The sequence below is a fragment of the Chiloscyllium plagiosum genome, chromosome 31 (genome assembly GCF_004010195.1).
Source record: "Chiloscyllium plagiosum isolate BGI_BamShark_2017 chromosome 31, ASM401019v2, whole genome shotgun sequence".
Taxonomy (NCBI): Eukaryota; Metazoa; Chordata; class Chondrichthyes; order Orectolobiformes; family Hemiscylliidae; genus Chiloscyllium; species Chiloscyllium plagiosum.
The window spans coordinates 35,894,068-35,920,474 of record NC_057740.1 but is presented as its reverse complement, the minus strand read 5'-3'; the positions used below and the strand labels follow the sequence as shown (position 1 = coordinate 35,920,474).

General features: G+C 44.3%; 1 protein-coding gene across 1 annotated transcript; it reads right to left on the bottom strand.

Annotated features, from left to right (window-relative positions):
- On the bottom strand, nt 1-26,407 carry rgmd (RGM domain family, member D). Its single transcript, XM_043720745.1, has 3 exons — nt 26,158-26,407; nt 25,187-25,725; nt 1-910 (listed from the first exon to the last, which is right to left on the bottom strand). The coding sequence occupies exons 1-3, from the start codon at nt 26,330-26,332 to the stop codon at nt 251-253; spliced, it is 1,374 nt and encodes a 457-aa protein (XP_043576680.1). The 5' UTR covers nt 26,333-26,407; the 3' UTR covers nt 1-250.

The following is a 26,407-nucleotide window of genomic DNA, read 5'->3' as shown; positions in this document are numbered from 1 at the left end:
TAAAGCACTTTAGCACAATAATTTTTAATAGGCAAAGATTAGATGCCCATCTGATATCATTCCCGGAAAAAAAAAGCATTCTTAAAACCACGAGTATGCAAAAAAAAACTCTAGTTACTAACAAAGGTTCTCAACATACAATTCATACGATACAACTATATGTACAGGCACTTTACACATCATTTTCACATATGTACACTTCAATATATTATTATATAGACAATTTGCATTCTGTGGGTATACACATTCACTACATGAGGGTTATTGCTAAGACAAGACATGCCAGGTAAGTGAGGGCTGTCTGGTGACAGGATGGAGCTCCATTCCGACCCTCCTCAGTCCTGGGTGAACTGTGCAATTTGAGAACATTGAGGTGCAGTGCTTTCAGGTCCTCCAAGGCCCCATGGGCAGCCATGGAGAACGCCGGGTCCCCTGTCGTCAGGAGGTCGAAGACACAGGACTGGAAGTACACGTCCTCCACCTGGAGGATCTCCCGGCACTTGGCTGTTGCGCTTTCCACCGTGTATGCCTGGCGGGGGCGCTGCAGCCTGGCACCGGACGGCCTCCTGGGTAGCGTGTGCTCCTTGATAAGCTCGTTACGGGGGCAGCCATGCAGGCAGAGCTGCAGGCACACGTTCTCATCCGCGTAGTTCAAAGTCTCTTCGGGGACCCTGATGGCAAAGGTCAGGTAGTCACCCACCTGGCGCACAATGATGGTGGTGCCAATATAGTGGGCTTGGATTTCCACCTGGGCACTGCCCACCTTCTCAAGTATTCTCAGGCTGTTCTCACCTTCCTTCTCGCTACCACCTGTCGTACCATCCACAAACGCTGACGGAAGGTCATCTGTGGTTGCTTGATAAACCTTCTGCTCTGTGCAGCCCTGAAAGCTCTTGAATATGATTGTAATCTGCAAAATTAAAAAAAGCAAGAGGTCAGAATTAATAAAAGGTATCTCAAAATTTCTGAAGTAATTGACAAACGCAAATTCACAGTCCCTTGCATATTAGAGGGATTATGGGTAACTGGGCTAGCAAAGGCCAAAACAAAACAACATGGGGGCTCAGTGGTTAGTACTGCTGCCTCAGAGCGCCAGGGACCCGGATTTGATTCCCGCCTCCGGCAACCGTCTGTGTGGAGTTTGCACATTCTCCCAGTGTCTGCGTGGGTTTTCTCCGGGTGCTCCAGTTTCCTCCCACAATCCAAAGATGTGCAGGTCAGGTGAATTGGCCATGCTAAATTGCCCATAGTGTTAGGTACATTAGTCAGATGGAAATGGGCCTGGGTGGGTTACTCTTCAGAGGGTCGGTGTGGACTTGTTGGGCCGAAGGGCCTGTTTCCACGCTGTAGGGAACCTAATAAAATAAAACAGATGAATGGCCTCTTGTCGTGCTGAGTCATTCCATGCTAAAAGGTGGCATGACCAGACAGAATGAACGGAGAGCCAATGGAACATGAGGAAGCAATCAAAAATCTAGTTAATGGCATCTAGAGTGTGCGGAGTCCACAGCATTGAACATTTGAGAAGTTATAGTTCTTCAAGCTAAAGGTAATAGTATGAAAGCAGGAACAGGGTACAGAGTTGGATGATCAACCATGACTAAATATGTGATAGTGAATGGTGCAGCAGACCTGAAGGGCTGAATGGCTAATTCTTGCGCCCATTTTCTAGGTTTTGAGAAGAGTGAGTGCAAAATCAAGAGAATGAGGCTGCCATTTATGGAGATTAAGAAAATTTGAGATTGATGGAATAAGGCCCACACAATTTGTATCCAGGAACATCTCTCATGATAGCCGACCAATCTGAGATATCAACCTCAGAAATTCAGGAGCGTATGAAACCACTTAGCAAGTCACTAACTTTTAAAACATTTAGAAGAGATATGCTATAATGTGAAAAGCCCATCACATTGTAACCCGCGGGGGACCTCAATTACTGATGGTCGGATGTTCATTTGAATCAAGGAACCCTTTTCTTTACCAAAAGCTAACGTCTCGGTTAAAAAAACTATTTACTGTTGGAGTGGATCGTCGCTACTTCAAAACATCTTACTATTGTTGAGAAGAAAATCATATTGAAATGGAATGGATAATAATCCTTGGTCTGTGAAGGGTTTATCCTGAAGGATTCAGTCATACCTGAACACTGAACAAAAACTTCACATTGTTTGGATCGAGCAAGTTACAGTAGACTTTGTTTTAACCAGCATTTGATAAACTGGTAGGAGACCATATAACTCAAACACCTCCAAGTTTTATTGCGTTATCGCAATCTCTGCCAGGAAGGTGCGAGTAAGAAGACAATCCGTCAATAAGTTTTATTCAAGGCAAAGTTGCATTAAGTGATTTGTGCTGTAATTAAAGTATAACACACATAGATACACCCCCTCCACATTACATTTTTTTACTTAGTGTTTTACATTAATTATGTGGCTCTCTTGATCAACTGGAATGTTTGATCAACAGACACATTCCTGGTCCCATACGTGCTAATTAATAAAAGGTTTGCTGCAGTTTTCTTAAAGTTTCTGTCTTTATGGTCTGGGAAAAGGAGAGAACTGGTCCTCAGATTGGACAGCTAGGAGTATCTGGATCAGCTAAAATTTGTCAACTCTTTAGATTCAAGTCAAGTCTTCTACAATGTTAAAACATATCGGCACTTAAAGTCTATTTGATGCAACCCTACAGCAATTAATTAACTAGCAGCATTAAATATTGTTGTTTAATTGCGGAGAGACAGCAGCTGGCAAAACAAATCATTATTTAAAACTGCTTGCTGCAACAAGTGTGCTATGAACTCTAAACTCCCATTTCAAAGACCGTTTTTCTGGAGTATCGACTTCATAGACATATATCATGGGCCTCTGCACCCACAAGTCTGATTAATTTTGCACAAGGCACTTACAAGAACAAATTGCATTGACATGTGTAGAATCGACGGGGCAGAACAGGTCATTCAACCCATGTGTTAATTCCACAGATAAAAGAAAAATGATTGGATGGAAGACTGTCACTGGCAAGACCAGCATGTGCTGCCCATCACTAAGCTGCCTTGAATAGAAGGGATTGCTCAACCCTTTCAAAGGGCTGTTAAGAGTCACCCACATTCTCATGCTTATGTTCCATATTATTCACTTCCAGTGCTCTAGCACATCCTTTTATATCCTTCTCCCTCTCTTGCGTTTATCCTTAAATGCATATTTACCTCAACCAGTCAGCAAGCTCCACATTCTCACCACCTCTCCCCACCCCCCCCAAAAGTTATTCCTGAATTCCTTGTTGGACTTGCTTCTACTTATGACCCTAAATTTTGGGCAAAATCCCCAGAGATTCCATCCAGATTACAACCAGTCACAGAGGAGGCGAAAGGAATTGAAGACAGTCTTTCCTAAACCTTTCTCCTCTGAATAAAATGGAATGCCAGTAAGGAAGAAGTAGAATTGTGGGGAAGGATTCCTGGTTTTGATTGGGTGGTTCGCGTTCAGGGTTTTAGGAATGGCAACCACTAACACGGAGTACAGGAGGTGAAGAGTAAGGTCATTCATTGATAACGAAGCCCCATTGCTTTACTGTCAAGGTGGTGCAATAGAATCTGACTCGATTTGAATAAGTTTCCAATAATTTGTGGTGGATGACCTTTGCCTGCTTGGGATTTGATCAATGAAGCACTCAGACTAACATTGTTTTTTTGACAGGTGCATAAATACTTTCAAAAAACTCATCTTCAGCATCAACTTCAAACATTCAAATCATGATGGATACGTGAAGGTGTGTGTTTGGAGCTCATTTAGTCAGGATAAGCTCATCTGTATCAATGCTTCTGTTTCTAAAAAGACAGTGGGCACCTTGGCTAATATCTCACTTGCTTCTCATCAGAGAGGTTGCCAATGATAATTGTTATGATCAATAACCTCAAAAGATTCGCACACAGACTAAAGTGCTGTATGCTGGTGGTTCCAGGGCTCTTGGAGTACAGTGATAGTATCTGAGCTAGGAGGCCTTGGTTCAAGTCCTCCCCTCCTTCAGGGGTGCGTCTTAACATCTCTCTCAACAAGGTGATTATAAAATATCTATTTCACATGAGATTTGGATAAATTAAGCTTCCAATTTAATACTTGCATTTGTATAGCACCTTTCACGCCACAAGGTTATCCCATTGTGCTTCACAGCCAGTGCCATCCCTGTCACAGCACACTGAATTCCCATAGTTTATACACAAAGAGATCATGACCAGATCACCTACTTTAATGATAGGTCTCAGCCAAAGTTCCCAGAAATAAAAACCCTGACCTCTTTGAATTAAGCAGCATTTTGTCTTATATGGCCACAGAACAGATAGGAGTCTGGTTAACATCTCAGGTGGAAGATGGCAGCTCTCAACATGTGGGCGGTTAAGTGGTTAGCACTGCTGCCTCACAGCACAAGGGACCTCAGTTCGATTCCACCCTTGGGTGACTGTGTGGAGTTTGCACATTCCTCCTGGGTGAGCTTCAGCTCCAGTTTTGTCCCACAGTCCAAAGATGTACAGGCTAGGTGGATTAGCCATGTTAATGTGTCCATAGTGTGCAAGGGAGATGGATTAGCCATGGGAGATGCAGGGTTATAGGGTTGGGTGTGGGTCTGGGTGGGATGCCCTTCAGAGATTCAGTGTGGACTCCACGGGCCACACTGTAGGGACTATGATCAACAGTGCAGCACTGGGACAGTTAACCTGGAATACACACTCCTGTGTCAGGAGCAGGACTGGAATCCACAACTTTCCACCTCATCAGGTGGGAATGTTACCAATTAGGTACTATTGATATACAAATTACTGTGTCAGTTAACTTAACATCTCTGAAAATCCAACACACTGCTGATGCTTTAAAGTTTACACTCATCAGGATAAATGCAAGATGCCAAATTACATCAATTTATACTGGAGGGGAAGTGGGGGTCAAATTCACCAACTGAAATGTTGCCTTGCAGTAAGCAACAGGGAACTTCAAACTCCCTAGAACCCCAGGTAATTAAAATAAAATATAGGTACAAGGTTTGAACATATTCTCTTGTTTGCAGGGAGTGGGCATGGATGCTGCTTCTAGCAAATAAAATAGGCCACATTATGAGCTCAACCAAGTATCTTAATTTGGTTGTTACTGCAGTTAGTAGCACACTTGCCTGTTCAGCAAGTACCATCCAATCATAGAACATAACAGCACAACACAGGCTCTTTGGCCTTTGATGTTGCACCAACCTGCAAAACCAATCTAAAGCCCATCTATCCTACACCATTCTATTATCATCCATATGTTTATGGAATGACCATTTAAATGTCCTTAATGTTGGAAGTCCACTACTGCTGCAGGCAGGGCATTCCATGCTCTTATGACTGAGTAAAGGACCTACCTCTGACATCTGTCCGATATCTATCACCCCTCAAATTTAAAGCTATGCCCCGCGTACTAGTCATCACCACCTGCCTACTCTTTCTAGCCCTCTGATCATCCTGTATACCTCTATTAAGTCACCTCTTAATCTTCTTCTCTCTAACGAAAACATCCTCAAGTCCATCAGCCTTTCCTCATAAGACCTTCCCTCCATACCGGACAGCATCCTGGTAAACCTCCTCTGCATCTTTCTAATGCTTCCACATCCTTCCTATCAGGAATCATACCTGATCAGAGACATTCGCTTCTGGGTTTTGCAGCTTAATACTGTGCTTATTGTGAACAACCCTACCCAGCATGTCAATGCTTTGGCATTATGTCTTTGTTCTCAACAACACTCCATCTGTGCTCGGAACCATTTAAGCGTACAAATGTTTTGTCTTTAGGGTTACCACCTCTCCCAACCTTTTAGGTAGCAACTTCCAGAGACCTACAACCCGCTGGGTGCAAAATCATTTGCTCTAATCTTGTCTAAACCTCCTGCTCCTTACTTTAAAACTGTGCCCCTGGTTATTGACCCCTCACCCACCCTGTCTATGGCCCTCAGAACTTGGTACACCTCATCTTGGAGTACAGGAAAAAGGGTGTCTTGCTGCAATTATACATGGCCTTGGTGAGACCAAACCTGGAATAGTGTGCACAGCTTTGTTCTCCTTATCCAGAAGATGGATGTTTTTGCTATAGAGGGAGTCCAGCGAAGGTTTACTGAATTAAATCCTGGGAGAGCAGGACTGATGTAGGAGGATTGAGTCAGTTAGGATTCTATTCACTAGAGTTTAAAAAACTAAGATGGAAATTGCATAGAAATCTATAAAATTCTAACAGTGCTAGACAGGTCAGATGCAGGATGGTCCCGATGGTGGGGGAGTCCAGAACGAGGGGTCATGGATAAGGATAAAGAGTAAACAAGGAGAAATTTCTTCACCCAGAGAGTGGTGAGCCTGTGGAATTCACAACCACAGAAAACAGTCAGGGCAAAAACAGCATCTTTTCATGAAGGAGCTGGATTTAGCTCTTATGGCTAAAAGGATCATGGGTTGTTGGGGCTGGAGGGGGGATTTAAGGTAGGGAGCATGATCATATTGTGGTGCACCATGTTTGAGGGCCAAAGGGCCTACTTGTCCTCCTATCGTCCATACTTTAATCAAATCCAACCCTTGCTCCCCGCGTCCCCACCCCCACCCCACCAAGCCTTCTCTGCTCTCCGGAAAAGAACTCCAGTCTATCTGGCTTCTCTTCATCACTGAATCAGTCTAGCCCAGGCAGCATGCAAAACAAATAGGAACAGCAGGCCATTCGGCCCCCTCGAGCCTGCTAGACTATTCAATAGGATTGTGGCTAATCTGACATTCCTCAATTTCTCTGTAATCCTTTGTTGCCCTATAATATACACACAAGGACTCTGCCCCCACCGAGCTCCAAAGACACTCCATCCTCAGGAGAAATTTCTCATCTCTGTCTTAAATTGGCACTCCTTTATTCTGAGACTATGCCCTGTGGTCCTCGACCCTCTTCCAAGAGGGAAACATCTTCTCAACATTTATCTCACTAAGCCCTTGAAGAATCCTGTGTTTCAATGATATCACCACTAATTCTTGTAAATTCCAGTGAATAGAGTCCCAACTTATTTAGCCTTTGCTCACAAAACAATCCACACCAGGGACCATCCTAGTGAACCTTCTCTGAATGACCTCCAGTGAAATAATATCCTCCTTTAAATGAAGGGGAGAAAAACTTCAGAACTCCAGATGTTGTCTCACCAGCACATCCTGGTGAATCCCCTTTGCAACACTCCCACCCTTCCTTTTGGAAAGGACATTTGGAAACCAGATGAGATGGTTACAATAATAGTTGCCATGGTCACCGTTACAAAAACAAGTTCAATGCTCCAGATTGTATTAATTGAAATTAAATTCCACAAGCTGTTGATATGAACCAATGTCCCAAAAAGACTCTACATACAGGCAATACCTTCCTTCTTAACATCAGATATTTGGCTTGAACTCTGGTAATAAGCAGCAGTGAATAGGCAGTGCCCAGCCTCCAAGCAAACCATACAGTTTAACAACGCTCCAGGCCAACGGGGAGGGGGGGATGGGGCGGTCCCATAATTAAGCCTGGAATGTTGGAGATCGGAGGCAGTGTGCGAGGAAGAAGGGAAACTCAGACATTGGATTCCTTCTGGGTTTCAAACAATAAAGCGGCTCGATTATGAAGCTGGGAGAAAGTGAGGACTGCAGATCAGAGTCGAGAGTGTGGTGCTGGAAAAGCACAGATCAGGCAGCATCCGAGAAGCAGGAGTGTTGATATTTCAGGCAAAAGCCCTTCATCAAGAATGAGGTTATGAGCCGAGGGGGTGGAGAGATAAATGGAAGGGGTGAGGCTGGGGGGAGGTAGCTGAGAGTGCGATAGGTAGACGGAGGTGGGGGCAGTGGTGATAGGTCAGAGAGGAGGGTGAAACAGATAGGTGGGAAGGAAGATGGACAGGTAGGGCAGGTCATGAGGGCACTACCGAGTTGGAAGTTTGGAACTGGGGACCTGCATGTCCTTGGTGGAGTGGGAGGGGGAGGGGAAGTGTTTGGCCATGGGGCGATGGGGTTGGTTGGTGCGGGTGTCCTGGAATTGTTCTCTGAAGTGCTCTGCGAGTAGGCGTTCTGTCTCCCCAACGTCAAGGAGACTGGATCGGGAGCAACGGATACAGTTAATGACATGCGTAGAAATGCAAGTAAACGTCTTGTGTATGTGGAAGGCTCCTTTGGGGCCTTGGACAGAGTGAGGGGGGAGGTGTGGGCGCAGAATTGCAATTCCTGTGATGGCAGGGGAAGGTGTGGGCATGGATCTGACAAGGGAGTTGCAGAGGGAATGGTCTTTATGGAAAGCGGATAGGGGTGGGGAGGGAAATATATCTCTGGTGGTGGTTTCAGTATGTAGGTAGCAGATGATGCGATATATATGGAGGTTGGTGAGGTGGAAGGTGAGAGAGGAGGGATGGGGATTATGTCCTTTTTATGGTTAGAGGATGGAGTTCAAGGGCAGAGGTGTGGAAGTGGATGAGATGCACTGGGGGCATCATTGACCATGTGGGAGGGGAAATGGAGGTCTTTGAAGGAGTCCATCTGTTCTGTGGTGGAACTGGTCCTCCTGGGAGCAGATGCAGTGGAGGCAGAGGAATTGGGAATAAGGAATAGCATTTTTACAGGAGACAGGGTGGGAGGAGGTGTAGCCCAAGTAGCTGTGGGAGGTGGTGGGTTTGTAGAAGATGTCAGTGTTGAGTCGGTCACCGTTGATGGAGATGGAGAAGTCCAGGAAGGGGAAGGAGGTGTCTGAGATGGCCCAGATGAACTCAAGGTCGGGGTGGAATGTGTTGGTGAAGTTGATGAACTGTTCAACCTCCTCATGGGAGCATGAGATGGCACCAATGCAGTCATCAATGTAGCAGAGGAAATGGTGGGGAACAGTGCCAGTGTAACCTTGGAAGATGGGCTGTTCCACATAACCATCCCTTTTTGTCTGGAGGCAGTGGGAGGATTCGAAGGAGAAATTATGGAGGGTGAGGACCAGCCAAACAAACGAGTATGTCGATGGAGGGGTACTGGTGGGGACACCGGGAGAGGAAGAAACGGAGGGTTTGTCATGGCGGATATTTGATCATGAAGCCAACTTCCTACCATGAGAAGAGGGAGGCAAGTGCCTGTGGAACTGGTGGGATTGTCATGCTTCTAGGGGCAAAAGGGAGATTGTAGAATGGGGTAGGTGGGTGTGGGATGGGGGTGGGGGGATCAAGAGCAGGCTGGAACCTTGCCAGATGCTGGGCGAGCTGCTGACTGACTGATGTGCACAAGGACCCACCTTGGAACAGTAACTGCGTTCACACACTGACACACATGTTTCCACAGGTAATGTTTTAAAGTCTGTGAAAAGCTCTTGTGTAACTCTCCAACGCACTGCCTGTTTAATGCTTATTGATACTGGAGTTCAGCCCAACTATCTAACATGGGCAACTGTATCAGCCTGGAAACAGGGTCAGGGAGGGGGAGCAAGGACTGTAGTACTTCAAAAACCTTCCTGCAAGATCCTAAGATTATGACCATTTCAATGCCTAACACATCATCTGAGCCACAGAAACACACAGTGGTGGGGGTGGGGGGGTGGGCGGGAAGAGAGAGAGAGAGAAAAAGACACAGACAGAGACAGAGAACGACAGAGGGGGAGACACAGAGAGAGAGAGAGAAAAGAAAAACACTTAGGTGGGGGCCAAAAGAGGGAGTCAATCAACATTGCAAGCGAAAACAGCCTGTATATGGGGAGGTGGAGATCTGGTCTATGACTTGCTCCCCCTCTTCCACCTCCTGAATATTGGGGAGGAAGGGGTAGCTGATTCTCACTGGTGAAGACATCCTAACCCATGTGGCTGGATGTTATACCCAAGACAAAGCACCAACACAGCCCAGAAGGGCATGCAGCATTGTGACCTGCCATGCTGAGAAAAAGCAATGTACCACAAGGGGGCACAAAGACATCTCCTTTACTTCACAGCCTTAGACAGGGGCAAATGGTCATCCTGCCACTGGCCTACAAGCTAATGCTTTGGGGAGATGGGTTCAAATCCCACCATGGCAGATCACAAAATCTAAAGACAATAAAAATCTGCAATTAAAAGAAAAACTGGCCTAATATTGATCGTGTAACCATTGCTGATTATTGTAAATACCCCCAAGGTTCACTGATGCCCTTCAGGGAAGGAAATTTGCCATCTTTACCTGGTCTGACCTATATGTGACGTCAGGCCCACGCCAATCGAAGGAAGGTGGTTAATTCAACCTGAAAAGTCCTTCTGGATCACTAACTAGGCCTCAACAGATCCTACTCCATCTTACTCTGTACCTCAGGTTTCTGAAGAGCGCCATCGTGATTTGCCCAGCTATCAGCCTACCTCCAGGTCCAATCAGACATTATATATGGGTGTTGCCCCTGTACCATGCACGGGTACCCACAAGCCTTCTTCACATGAACCAGCCTCCTCCACAGCATTTGGACCAGAGCACAACTCCTCTTTGATCAGCTGTACTACACCAAGCTTGTGTACTTAGTTTCTGGTCAAGCAAAATATCTTGCAGGAATATTAAAACAGCCTCAGTTTACCATGTTTATAGACCTGACTTGCACATCTAGTCAACTTCATAAATTGAAACAAACTCAAGTGTTAACCAAAGAGATAACAGAAGGATGGTGATGGAGTCAATGAGAGTAAACCTTTATCCAGCAGTTGTGGTGAATTGGAGGCCATAAGAGGTTCAATGCAAGAAACTGGGTAGGAATATGCAAGAGGAAACATTTCAGAGTTGGGAAACAAATTCAGTTCCAGGATTTGAGATGGAGGAAGAACTTTGTCAACATTCAAGTTTAGAAGGGATGAAAGGATATGGAATCAGGGAGGGAAAGTAGACAAAGCACAGAAATAGAAAAATGGGAGGAATAGGCCATTCAACCCTTCAAACTTATTCAGTGTGATCATGGCTGATCAGGAGTTCGCAAGCACTGCAGATGCTGGAGTGACCAGAAGAAAGGTCTGCTCTGAAATGTTGACTCTCCTGCTCCTCAGATGCTGCCTGTCCTGCTATACTTTACCCAGCTCCACCCTTTATCAACTCATGGCTTATCATCCAACTCTGTATCCACTGCTGCCTGATACCCTTTGACCCCTTTAGCCTTAAGAACCTTCAACGCTTTGGCCTCAACCACTTTGTGGTAGAAGATTCCAATGTTTCCACACTGTAATCTAATCTAATCTAAACACGCTTTGGGTGAAGAAATTTCTCATTCAGTCTGAAATGACCACCCTTGCATCCTTAATCTGTGGTCCCTGGTTCTGGACTCCCCTGTAATCTAGAACATGTCTCTTGCATCAACCAATCTTGAAGACCATTCTGACACCAATCTAGACTGAATGAATATCTTTTTTAACACATTGCAGCTTCTAAACATTGTTTTACGTCTTTAATTATCTGCATATGCTCCACAGGGATCAGTGTTTGCTAACTGCAGGAGGTGGGGTCCACACCCAACACATGTGGTTACAGTGGCTGTGACATCACTACATTCCACCAGAAACTGTGGGACAGCAAAATGCAGAAGAACCCAACTGCTCACTCTGAAAAACTGCATCACTAAAGACATTGATGCAACAAACCCACCTAAACTCTTAAAAGGCAACACATTTTGTGCGATTGCAACATTCAAGTACAAACAGATTAATCATGCGACCCATCACCAGCTCTCCGAACACAACACCGTTTAATAAAATATTAAACATGTGCAATTTATATCAATTCAATAATGCAAATGGGACCTGCTGATAGTTTGCGTTACAACTCATCAGCTTAACAAAAATGGATCTTGGATTTAAAATTAACTGATCTAGCATCAATTTTTTGCCATTTGTGGGAGGAAATTAGAAACATCCTCCATCCTGTGTGTGTGTGTGTAGAAGTGCTTGCATAAAGCAAAATCAATCTCGCCATGAGACTTCACTTGTAAAATCAATATCATGGACCGATTTTCTCCCAACATCCTGCTACTCAGCCAGGCGTTACCTGCTGAGCCCAGATGACGAGCTGCAATACTCAACCAGAGATGCTAATATGAGGAGACTAGCTCCACTCACTGCTCACAATGTGGTCTCCTCTGCACTGGGAAAACAAAGCGTAGACTGGGTGACCGCTTTGCAGAACATCTACATTCTGCCCACAAAAAACACTGAGCTTCCAGTTGCCTGCCACTTCAACGCACCACTGTTCCCTGGCCAACATTTGTCCCAGGCTTGCTGCAGTGTTCCAACAAAGCTCAGGGCAAGCTGGATGAACAACACCTCACTTTCCACTTGGGGACCCTGCAGCCTCCAGACTTAACACTGAGTTCAATGATTTTAGGGCCTGAACTCCCCATGTCCTAGCCCCCTATCCCACACACCAGGCCTTGTTATCACACAGTCCGCCATTACTCACTGTTAGCCAAAGTTAAAAATCACACCACACCAAGTTATAGTCCAAAAGGTTTATTTGGAAGCACTAGCTTTCGGAGCGCTGCTCCTTCATCAGTTGATGTTGGAGCAGTGCTCTGAAAGCTAGTGCTTCCAAATAAACCTGTTGGACTATAACCTGGTATTGTGTGATTTTTAACTTTGTCCACCCCAGTCCAAAACTGGCACCTCCACATCATATTGTTAATCATTCAGTTTCCATTAACAGCTATTCAGCCTCTTTGCCAGATTGTTATCCACTCCTTTGTCTGTCCAACTGTTCGCTCTCTGTGGGCTCTATCCCCACTTTTCGTTTACTCCTCCGCCCATCCTATCCTCTGCATATAAACCCACATTTTCCTAGCTACCATCAGTTCTGAGTAAGGGTCATCAGGACCTGAAATGTTAACTCCGATTTATCTTCACAGATGCTGCCAGGTCTTCTGAGCTTTTCCAGCAATTGCTGGATTTCAAATTTACAACATGCACAGTTCTTTTTTGCTTGTATAAATTACAAAATTTGCACTTGCATCATACAGTTTGACTAAGGCACAGGGTCACAGTGATAGGAACTGGTCCATTAAATATTAATGCAAAGTAGCTTTTTTTTTAAAAAAAAAAGCAGCCAAGAGTTTGCTTACTTCTTAAGTCAAACTCTCATGAAATGCAAACATTTTTCCTTACACAAATTTTCACTTTGCAGTGTTAAATAAGCTGCTTAATTCAAACAACAGAAATGATTTGCAGTGAACTGTACTGCCTATTGAGAACGTGGTCAGAAACTGCACCCTTTAAAGAAAGTTCAGATACTTGATACGAAGGAACGAGACTAAAAAAGCAACACGGGCGCACAGAAAATATATTTTTTAAAAACACACTTGAAAAGGTCCATTAAGAAGCAGAAACATCTGTGTTCAAGCAGAGCCTGGAAGAGACTGAATGGTACCGGGAGTTTGAATGCAGTGCCTAGACATGAATACAGCTTGGGCTGACTGCATTCAAACAGAGATTGGTTCTTAGGGGAGTGAGTGCGGGACCATTTCCCAGAGGACCAGAATCCACAGCACAAAACTGCTTATTCACCACTAATTGGAAGCTCATTTGTGTTACCAACTTAGTACTGCAGGGTCCCTCATCCCCAAGGAGAGAAAGCAAAATTGGCAAATATCCAGTTTTTGGCTTGACATAGCCATAAAAATGCTGCTTCTGTTCACGTCCCATGTAAAAAGAGAAAGATTTCAACAGCGTGCAGAAATTCCATCTCTCTCACTAGAGATTATGGAATAGCTTCAGTAACTTCAGATTTTAGGCCCTACCCCCACATTTTGGTTTTGATTCCACACCCTTTGTTGACTGGGTCTTTTAGCTACCCACCCCCCCAATGTTCATTATTCTCACCTTTTGAAAGCAAATGCTTAGAAATCACTTTGAAAGCCCTATCGTATCCTTAAACCGCTGTTGTCTGCGAGTAATCTCCTGCTTCAGTGTCCATTTGTTTGCATATCTCCTTTGCTAACAGGGATTCTGTTAATTCTGCAATTGCCTCAGAGAAATTAATTATGCAGTTCAAAAGCACAATAGTATCTGCTGCATTTGTGCTTACAGTGGTTGGCTGAACTTTCTCTGGATTCAAGCATGCATCGTTCCATTGTGGAATTATTCTGCTTCATAGAGATAGAGAGAGAGCGAGAGCGAGAGAGAGAGATCAAACCCATAGATCATTTGTGACTATAGTTGTAAAAAGTTAATTAAACTGTTGTCATGGCTTTAGAAAATAAAGCACATTGAGGACAAGGGATAGATTTTACCAGATCCTGAGAGTACTGGGCTACAGGCCACTACTTTCAAACCTTTGAAAAAGTACGATAGCTAGATTAAAAATACTCCCAAGTGTACAACAGTGAAGGCAAGAACTGTCTGTAGTATTGATCTGCAAAACCTTCCCACGAGGAGGAGATCCGCAACTGTTGGAATGCTGGGGTCCAGGACTTAAAAGACCCACAAAAAAAAAGTCTCGAGGGCCAACTCCCTCCATTCGCTTGTTACCTGTCCACTGGCATTGGCGAGCGTGTGGTGGCGGGAAAGCACAGCAGGTCAGGGAGTATCCGAGGAGCAGGAGAATCAAGGTTTCGGGCATAAGCCCTTCATCAGGAAGGAGGCTTGTGAGCCAAGGGGGTGGAGAGATTAATTGGTTGGGGGAAGGTAGCTGACAGTGTGATAGGTGGGGGAGAAGATGATAGGTTGGAGAGGAGGATGGAGTGGATTGGTGGGAAAGATGATGGACAGGTCGTGACTTGTAGAGAGAGGCAAACTTCTTTAAGGTAGGCATCCTTGGAAGATGCTTCAAGTAAGGCATTGCTCTATCACTGCTAAGTATTCATTTTTGGGCCTGTACTGCGCTGTATTCTTCTATGTTCTATGTTCTATGTTCTAACTTCTTTAAGGTAGGCATCCTTGGAAGATGCTTCAAGTAAGGCATTGCTCTATCACTGCTAAGTATTCATTTTTTTTAAAAAAAGGGGGGCGCGGTGTATCAGCAATGGCAGCAGGCTCCCTTCTGCCTCAGAATCCTAAGTTCAAGGCCCATTCTAGTCCAGCACTGAGGGAGTACTCCACTCTCAAGGCAGGCCATCTTCTGAACGAGACACTCAGAAGGCTGGGAAAAAATCCTTGGCATTTCCAGAAAAGAAGAGCAGCCCTCCTTGGTGTCCTGGAAAACACAGATCATTAGCTCACTGCTGTCTGTGGGAGCCTGCTGTTTGCAAATTGACTGCCACATTGTCCTACAAGATGACACTGACTATATTGCAATAAGGTGTTTCTTGGGACAAAAACACTTTGGGTCTTCCGGAGGGCAAGGCTCGATCGAAGTGCAGACCTAAATTGCTAATAAAAGGGAATTCCCAACCTTCGCCAGTCTACTTTATGTTCCAGTTGTTGTAGAACCAAGGCCCAGATATTTAAGCCTAGCAGGCACATATCTTGGAAATACTGCAAGTGGAAATGCTGAGGATCAGTTTGCAAAGTAATGCCATCTGCAAATAGAAACAGCTGATATTCAGTATTTTGAGGGAACTCCTGATGCGTGAAATCTTGGCTTGTTGGTGCTACACAGCAGGAGTTCTTGCCATTTCATCAAGTCCTGTTTTCTAGAAAGGAGTAAGTGAAGACTGCAGATGCTGGAAATCAGAGTGGTGTGGTGCTGGAAAAGCACAGCAGGTCAGGCAGCATCCGAGAAGCAGGAAAAGGACTTATTCCTGATGAAGGGCTTATGCCCGAAACATCAATTCACCTGCTCCTCGGATGCTGCCCGACCTGCTGTACCTTTCCACATGCTCCATCCTGTTTTGAGAGAAAGCTGCTTCTGTCACTGCATATGTGGTACCCCTTGTGTTGGTCAGCAGTGGTTAAGAAAGGTGGCCTCTTTCCAGATACCCTGAGGTCTAAAAACTGAAAATAGCTGACCGCCACTCCCATCGAACCCCTTCCTACCCTAGTGTCTAAGGAGTGATTACCACAAAAGCAAACCCATGTGCCACCTTGAAGCTCCCAAGAAATGGAAGGTGCTGGAGGTGAGAGAGATTGGGAAAGACCAGGCCACGGAAGGATATAAAAAATTAATTGGCCTAACAACAGCCAAATCATCATGGTAGCCATTGACCCATGCTCAAAAACTAAATTTACTGAGAATATTGAGGCTGCTGGAAATTGGAAATGGAAGAAGCAAGCACTGGAACCCATGCAGTTGGCAGACAATCCAGGTTCATGTGGGCCAACAGTGCTGAAGGCTGGAACCGCTCACTGTGTGCATGGCCTCTCCAGATGCTGGCTGATCTGCTGGCCGTTATCCAGTAAATGTGTGCCTTTGCAGCTTACAGATGAGCTTGTACTAGGGCTCTTGTGGTGCACCTCGTGATCCTATCTCAAAGGCAGGAGACCCAGGTTCAAAGTTCACCTGCTCCTAAGATGTGCAATAACATCTCTGAACAGGTAGGATTACAAAATATCCAAGCGTATTATTTTGGTTTATTAAGAGTCTGTTTACAGGTCAGTCTGCAGTTGTGTCCCTGTGCTTCCCTGCACTATACAAATCGTGCCAAAAACCACTATACAAAACCATTATACCCGTCAGTCGAAAGCCTGCGTTAATCAAACAATGTCTACAATTTGTTCGTATTTAGCCAATCCGTGCTGATGAAATACATTATAGCACAACGAACTGTACTTTTTAAAAAGGTTTGCATTGACCATTTGGTTGCATCTTTGATGCAGTGCCTCAACAGAGGCTCTCTAACCATTTGCTGCTTTAAATGAGTAAAAAATATCTAAAGACAATAGGAACAGTTTGGAGGGATATGGGCCAGAAGCAGGTCGGTGGGACTAGTTTAATTTGGGATTATATTCGGCATGGACTAGTTGGACCGAAGGGTCTGTTTCTGTGCTGTATGATTCTATGATGAGCTCATCTCTGTCCAAATAATCTTTTGCCTCATTTATTTCCATTAAAACTTTCACCCAACTACATCAAGCAATGGTTCGCTTGTAAAATGTGATCTTAACTCTTGAAGCGCTCTCCCTTGCCACTCCACAGCAGCCCAGTCCAAACACACATCAGGAGCAGTAGGCTTTGAAACTTAGCCCTGTTCCTGATTCAGCTGTCTGGCTGCCAGGGCAGCAACTGTCCTTTCTGAAGCCACACATCCATGTGTTCAGTTATCGTTGACCAAAATTTATCTGGCACCAGCCCATGGTACCACCACACCCACTGCCTGGAATCAGCTTTTAGTTCGCCAAAGCCCATGCTATTTTGTAAAGCTACACGCCACCACAATACAAGTAAACTAGGCTATATACACACTATGCAGTCTGTTATAATGTGTACCATAGCAGAACCTGGATATCCCCTTGGTTTGTGTACACTTGGCCAAGAAAATACAGGAACACAGTCACATTCAGATTTGCTTTACAATTAATGTTAGTGGCTCAGCAAATTGCAATTAGAGTTAATTGACAACACTAGATATTTAGCACTAGCACACTCAATGATTACTCAAAACAAAAATCAACCCTTTACCCATGTATTCTCCAAATTAATGTCCCAATTTCAAAGCTCAATGCTCTCTCCAGAGTCCTAGACTGTGTCTGCATCTCCTAAAGTCAGTTCCCTCCTACTCCATTTCAGCTTGGCAACATTCAGATGACCCAGATCCAAATTCATCCAACTTCCTGCCCCATCACTAGAGGCTCTATCTTCATGCAACCAAGTTCCAACACTGGAATCATTTCCTTAAACCACACCACTGTTCTCTTAAAAATAACTCATCTTAGAATCTCCAACAGGGCTCTTGTGATGCAGTGGTATTACCTCTCACTCTGAGCTAGGAGGCCCCACTTGCACCAGAAATAACATCTCTGAATAGGACGATTAGAAAATATCTTGAACCTAGTTTTACTCAAGACTTTAGGCCCGCTTCTTTGGCATTATATCTCACTATACTTCGGTTACACTCAATGGGATGCCAATAAAAAGACACTAGACAAACACAAGATATGCAAACGGCTGATGTAATGCACCTCTTCAATCTTTCAGAGAGCCAATGACACCACAGCTCTTCTGTACCTTTCCAGTTATCTAAATTCTCCCTTTGAAAATTTGATCTTTTGTACATTCACTCATGTACGAGAGAGGCAATGGTCTCATGGTATTATGGCTGGACTGTTAATCCCGAGATTCAGGTAATGTTCCGGGGACCAGGGTTCAAATCCTGCACAGCAGATGGAATTTGAATTCAATAAATGTCTGGAATTAAGAATCTAATGATGAATGATTGTCAGAAAAAAAATCCCATCTGGTTCTCTAACCTCCTTAAGGGAAGGAAATCTGCTGATCTTACCCGGTCTGGATTTAAGAATCTAATGATGAATGATTGTCAGAAAAAAATCCCATCTAGTTCTCTAACCTCCTTAAGGGAAGGAAATCTGCTGATCTTACCTGGTCTATCCTACGTGTGATTCCAGATCCACAGCAACATGGTTGGCTCAACTGTCGTCTGGGCAATTTAGGGATGGGCAATAAATGCTGCCTAGCCAGTGTTGCCCGCGTCCCATGAATGACTAAAAACTCCCTCTGCCTCAACAACCATGACCTTCAACTGCGTAGAACTCACATTCTGGAATTTCCACCCATGACTGCCATTACTCCAAATTCAAACAAGGTCTTTTTTTTTTAAAAATAATCCTTCCTATGCTACCTCACTGCTGAGCAGTGATATAGACACAAACACGCCTTGTATTCTCCATGGAAACATCACTACCAATTAGTGCCCGCCTGCCAAGCAATCAGCAATGTCCTCTCATACAGCATGGTTTCCTTTTTACATTGGTATTCGTGAGAATGGGCCTCAATGCATTTTTCAGAAACACTCAAAAGTCAAGTTGTTGTTGGTATTCCAAGTAGAATGTACACACACCCACAGCACCCGCCCTCAAAATTTCTGCTGTCTATTTTCTGCGCCCCAGTTGAGGTCAAGCATATGGTTGGAGCTGAAATTCAGCGCTGTAAATCTTATAAAACTTCAGATTGGCTGAATCGTCTGTAGCTTCCCTCTCCCACATGTTGTACGTTGTTGCCATCTTCCCCACCCACTCGCCCTCTCACTGCACCTTCATGTTTCATTGGGTCGCAACTGGTCAAAAGTAATGGGTTGAAATTATTTTTAAGTTGAAAGCCTTAGCAAAAACAAAATAACCAATGCTACCAAATGGAGGATATGTCATTTGAAAATTTGAATTACTTCTGCCAAAAAAAACAAAATTGATTTTGCAACCACAAGAGCGCTTAAAGAAACCCAGTGGGTCCATCATGTTAGGCAAACTACTAGGGTCAGAGATATCAAATACCTTCATCAACAGTGAACAGGAGACAAGCTGCCTCTTTGAAACTTCCCCTTTAATTTCTGATGTCCTGCTACAGCATTTTGCCAGTTTGGTCCAAATGGGTGCACTCCTGCCTTGGAGCCGAAAAGGTTCTGGGCTCAGACCCCACTCAAATTATACGTATTATCTGATAATTAAAGGGAAGGTTTCTTTGCTTATTAAATTGGCCTCGAGCACTGAAATTTCCTCTCGACACCACACCACCTCGGTCCCATCCTTGAAGATGTCCTTAAAACCCACCTCTTCGACCAAGCTTTTGATCATCTGTCCTAAGGTCTTTTCACTTTGGCTTCAGATCAACCTTTGTTCGATTATGGTCCAGTAAAACGCCCGAGGTCATTTTACTAAGATTAAAGCTCTAAGTAGATGTTGTTGAACAAACCCGAGAATGTATAATTAGCATTACAGCCTTCTGAGAAAAAGGTTGAAAAATCCAAGGGACTGACCATCTCCTGACGTGAACAGGAAATATTCCCAATCACTGCTGGACAAACAGCAGGAAATGTCACCCAGTGTGCCGGACAAAATTCCTCCTTCGACTAACATCACAATCCAACCAACCAGCCCTGATTAAATGTGGAACCTTGCTACAACAGAAAGCTGAAAATAGTGACCCAAACTGATTCAGGGGTTTGAAACATTCTGGGAGAATGACAAATTGCTATACTGGCAGGTGTTTAATTTCTACAATTCAAATGATTAAATTTTAAAATGCTAAATATATTACACAAAGTGTTATTACAAATATGGCAATGGAAGATTAAGTTGTTAAAGTTGTCTAACAAATCCTTCAGGACTCAAATAGGATTGCGCAAACAAAACTGTCAAAAGGACAGAATGAATGGTGTGTAACTTTTCATAGACATACACACATGATAGATATTACTGGTTAAGATCAACTATACTATTCTGTCAACCATCACTATTTTACAACATTGATTGCTAGAATGGTAACACAGGATTCAACATAATCACAACAATCATCATTAAAACAGGACCAAGGGACTTGAGTAGAGTGCTGCACTGGTTTAAAACACGTCACAGTTACACTTTGATGGCCCATTTAAACTTATGTCCAATTAATAACTGAGAAATTAGAAGCCATTTATTTGAATTCAAATCATCTTTACAAATTCCTTCTGTAAACAAAGAGACTGTCAATTCATGTAAAAGAACTTCCCTGTTAAAAGTTTAGAAATACCTGGGATCAATGCTAAAACTATTCCCTTTCAGGGACTTCTCCCCACCTGACAAAGTCCATTGCAATAATATTCAGGAAAACTTAGACTTAACATTTCTGCAACTTTCGAATGGGTGTGGAGGGAAAAATTAATGCTTGAGAGAACACGGTGGTTTTTAATTAAGGTTCATCCTGAAAAGCTCCCTAACTCAGGACTCTGCTCCAAGTACTATCTAATATGACATTCCCTTCTCAATCTGACAATCGCTACAGTGTGGAAGCAGGCCATTTGGCCCATCAAGACTGCACCAACCCTCCGAAGAGCATTTCACCCAGACCCACCTTCCTACCATATCCCGATAACACTGCATTTACCATGGCTAACCCACTTAGCCTACACATCCCTGGGACTTTATGGGCAATTTCCCATGCCCAATCCACTGAACCTACACATCTTTGGACTGCAGGAGGAAACCAGACCACCCGGAGGAAACCCACGCAGACATGGGGAGAAGGTGCAAACTCCACACAGACAGACAGTCACCCGAGGCTGGAATCAAACCTAGGTCTCTGGTGCTGAGGTGACAGTGTTGACCAACTGTGCTACCCCAACATATTTGCAAAGGAACTGAAGGGCAACAAATATCCTTGTAAACCATACCCCAAAAGGACCCATTTTGGACCGAATTAATGGCAAATATTCCAAACTAACAGAACCCAAACACATGAACAAGGAAAAAGAGGCCATTTGAACCCTTCCAACCTCTTCTGCCAACAATGAGATCATGTCCGATCTAATTTTAACCTCAACTTCACATTTCTGTGTATTCTGATAACTCTTAGCCCCAATTAGAATGAAAAATCCAACTTTACGCTTAAAAATTTTCAGAAATTCTGTATCCTTAGTCTCTTTGGGAAGGGAATCCCAAAGACTTCCAACCCTCAAAACTGCACAACCCAATGCAAATGTAATACTTTTTGAAACAAAAACATACAATGGTGTGAATGGGAATGAAAAGTCAGTTGCACTAAGAGGACAAAAACATAAAACTCAGACACAAAACCCTTTGAAGAGCAATACTGCAATCAATCAATGCCAAACGCAGAATAAAGCACTTGAGTGCATCTTTGAACTGTGTTTATGAGCTGCACTGAATTGTTTTAAGATTCTCTTTGAATCTATTTTTAAGCAACGTTTATGACTAAATGATTGTTCTTGTGGGGTGGGATGGTGGGAGGAGGGAAACATAATATTCAGCATTTCCAAATCACAGATAACATCCAATGTTGAAATTGTTCCTGATTTTATTGGTTTCCCTTTCACACTTAGCTTTATTTGAGGATGATATGTGCTCGCTGTATTCTTCCACACTTCCCATGACACCCGAGCGGGGCAAGTCGCTCCTTGCAATTTGAAAAAGTTACACAGTGCATACAACAAACTGTACCAGTGGAAAACAGCACAGGAACTGCACCTATTTGCTGATCTGAGCAAAACTGTGGAGTGTTTGTCTTTAAAAGCTGTTCCCAAACCCCCTTGCAGATTTCCTTTTACTACCAGCCCCAATTAAAATCACAGTGCAAGGTTACAGTTCATTAGCTGTGTTGTCACACTTTTGAATGATAACAGGTGGTGGGGGGCAGGGCAGGCTAAAGGAATCAAACTGGCTGCAAGCTTAACCCATTCAGATACGCAATGAAAAGCAAATGCCACAAGTTCCTTACTTTAAAAAGTTTAGGCAAATATTAAAGAAAATCATTTTAAAAAAGGTTTGCCAAATTAAATTTATATTAAAAACTTTCACAACTTATCCTCAGACGGTTTTCAAAAGTTGCGCATGCACAATACATTTAAAAAACAATTTTCACACAAAACATATTGACAATTAATTCAGGAGGTAACTGCCAGCAAATCGCTGGTATTGAGAATAAATGTCAACAATAGTTGCAAGAAGGTATTCTTTACCTGATGCAATAACAGTAATAAAACTGATAGGTTAGGGGTTAATCAAGATTGTAATACAGTTAAAAGTAGCATTGCTTTGAAAAAGTATCTAATTCTTTTTTTTTGGTACAGAATCTACATACACATTTCAACCTAGGGAAAGCATATACTGGAGGCTGTTTGGCCCTTTGTCCACATGCCAGCTCATCCAGAAAAACTGTTCAGTTCACCTCCCCCCACCCCGATCTCCATGCATTCTGACAATTTCACCCTCCGTATCTTCCAACTTCAATCCAATTCACTTATGAAAGTTGCCTTGATTATTGTCAACTTTCAAGCAAGACACTCCCATGTGCTCACAGCTCACGGACACAAACAAACTCACACACCCTTCCTGGGTCATTCGGGTCAATGATCTGAAAACCCTTGGTCAATAGACCCTCTTGGAAATCAGCAGAGGGTAGCCTCAATTCATTCATTCAATTCATTAATAACAAATGTGAAAAGGGCAAGGGGAGAAATTTCATTTTGATGGGAAAGGGTTAGTGGTGATTGTGCAAAACTGAGATGTTCACCCAGCACTACCTTGCTAGTGGCTGTAGGGCAGAGTGAGAGAGAGGGAGAGAGCAAGAGCGAGTGAGAGTGACACACACACAATTACCTTGCGAGTGGCTGCAGTGCAGAGACACACACACACGGTTACCTCGTGAGTGGCTGCAGTGCAGAGAGACACACTTACCTGACGAGTGGCTATGGTGCAGACACACACACTGTTACCTCGTGAGTGGCTGTGGTGCAAAGACACACACGCACACACACAGTAACCTCGTGAGTGGCTGTACTGCAGCGACACACAGTAACCTCGCGAGAGCATGTCTAACAGACACATAGTTACCTTCCTGATGGTTGTGGTGCAGAGATGGTACACACACACACACACACACACACACACACAGTTACCTTGCTAGTGGCTATGGTACAGACTGACTGACAGACAGACACACACAGTTACTTTGCCAGTGGCTGTGGTACAGACAGACACACACAGTTTTGTGGGTAGGGCAGTTGATGTGGTATACATGGACTTCAGTAAAGTCTTTGATAAGGTTCCACATGGTAGGCTGTTGGAGAAAATGCAGAGGCATGGGATTGAGGGTGATTTAGCAGTTTGGATTCAAAACTGGCTTTCTGAAAGGTGGCAGCCAGTGGTGGTTGATGGAAAACATTCAGCCTGGAGTCCAGTTACTAGTGGTGTGGCACAAGGATCTGTTTTGGGACCACTGCTATTTGTCATTTTTATAAATGACTTCGACGCAGGCATAGCTGGATGGGTTATTATGTTTGCAGATGACACTAAAGTCGATGGAGTAGTGGACATGTGGAAGAATGTTGCAGGGGGACTTGGATAAACTGCAGAATTGGGCTGAGAGGTGGCAAATGGAGTTCAATGCAGCTAAATGTGAGGTGATTCACGTTGGGAAGAATACCAGAAAGGCAGAGTACTGGGTCAATGGAAAGATTCTAGGTAGTGTGGATGCGCAGAGGGATCTTACAGTCCATGTACACAGATCCCTGAAAGTTGCCACCCAAGTGGATAGTGCTGTTAAGAAGGCATACAGTGTGTTAGGTTTCATTGGTAGAAGGATTGAGTTCCAGAGCCGTAATATCATGCTGCAACTATACAACACGCTGGTGCGGCCACACTTGGAATATTGTGTACAGTTCTGGTCTCCATATTTCGGGAAGGATGTGGAAGCATTGGAAAACGTGCAGAGGAGATTTACCAGGATGTTTGCCTGGTCTGGAGGGAAGGTCTTATGAGGAAAGGCTGAGAGACTTGGGTCTGTTCTCATTGGAAAGAAGAAGGCTAAGAGGGGATTTGATAGAGACATAGAAGATGATCAGAGGATTAGATAGGGTAGACAGTGAAAGTCCTTTTTCTAGGATGATGACATCAGCTTGTATGAGGGGGCATAGCTACAAATTGAGGGCTGATAAGATTTAAGATAGATATCAGAGGCAGGTTCTTTACTCACAGAGTGGTAAGGGCATGGAATGCCCTGCCTGCCAATGCAGTTAACTCAACCACATTAGGGAGATTTAAACAGTCCTTGGTTAGGCATATGGATGATGATAGGATAGTGTAGAGGGATGGGCTTAGATTAGTTCACAGGCCTGCGCAACAGCGAGAACCAAAGGGCCTGTTCTACGCTGTATTGTTCTATGTTACCTTGCTAGTGGCAGTGGTACAGACAGACAGACAGACACACACACACAGTTACCTTGCTAGTGGCTGTGGTACAGACACAGACACACACAGTTACCTTGCTAGTGGCTGTGGTACAGACAAACACACACACAGTTACCTTGCTAGTGGCTGTGGTACAGACACAGACAGACACACAGTTACCTTGCTAGTGGCTGTGGTACAGACACACGCACACACAGTTACCTTGCTCGTGGCTGTGGTACAGACACACACACACACACACACACACACACACACAGTTACCTTGCTAGTGGCTGTGGTACAGACACACACACTTACCTAGCGAGTGACTATGAGTGACACAGACACACACACACACACACACAGTTACCTTGCTAGTGGCTGTGGTACAGACACACACAGTTACCTTGCTAGTGACTATGGTACAGACACACACACACACAGTTACCTTGCTAGTGGCTGTGGCGCTGGAGCCCTCTACCACCGGTACATTGGTGACCTGTACAGACAGGTAGACGTTGTCGATCAGGGGCCAAGCTCCCTCTACCTTGCAGGTCTGAAACTCGTTCCGAAACGTTCTGAGGTGGGGGTCCCCGAACAAGCCGCAGTGAGCGAAGGAGAGGGGCTGCGGGCCGGCGCCCCTCAGCGCGCTGCCTTTGCTCCGGTAGCGGCAGAGTTCCGGGACACGGCTCCTCTCTGTAGCCGCCGGCCTTACCGGGGCCGTGGGTCCCGTCTTGGAGCAGTTGTGCTGCAACATCAGGTCGCTGATGCCCAGCACAGCCGAGTGGTAGACCAGGTCTCCCCGGCAGTACTTAGCCGTCTTCCTGGTACATTGGGAGTAAGCTCGGAGAGCGATACAGAAATCGCCGCTGTTTCCTCCAGCAGTGCTTCCAGCTCCCTCGCCTTCCTCTTGTAATCCAATCCCCGGAGAAGTAGCAGCTACAAAATCGGCGTTACACCTCTGAATCCTACACTGCTGGCAATGCACTGAGAACAGCAAGGAGAAAAATTAGCTCATTTCTCAAATGCTGGAGTAAAAAAGATCTTTCTAAAACGTTGCATTTAGCAAAACAAAATTCCAACGAAACAAATCTGCAAACTTTTAAGACAAAGATAAACTGAAACAGTTTCCAAACTCCAGGCCCCTTAACGAAAGCGATCAGAAACTCCCAAAAACGTTTTCAGGCAAACTTTTATAAATCAGGTCCACAAATTCTTCCAAATTTCCAACTTACTTTAAAACACACACACCATGTTGTGAAGCTGTCAGGAAAGTTTACAAATTTCAAACCATTTTTGATAAAAAAAAACCCTTTCCCACAAGGGCTGCATGCAGTTTCCCCTCCTCAAACCCTGCCAGAAAAGTCGTTTAGCCAAGGCACACACAAGAAAATAAAGTTTGCTTTCAAATTTTCTTACCTGAATTCAGACACAGGGAGAAAACGAACATTGTAACAGCAACCGAACACAGCCTTTTAGCCAAAGGATAGCGGCTTCCTGTCCCCATACCAATCCATCCAGCGTAGCTTGGGTTTATCGACTGCTCGGCAAACACAACAACGCTCGTTCTGCAGAAGAAAAGTTCCAAAAGCATTCGAGCCCCAACCTATCAGTCAAACAGCCCAAGACAACCCAACCTGCTGAGGCCAGCCTGATAGACAGGCGGTCT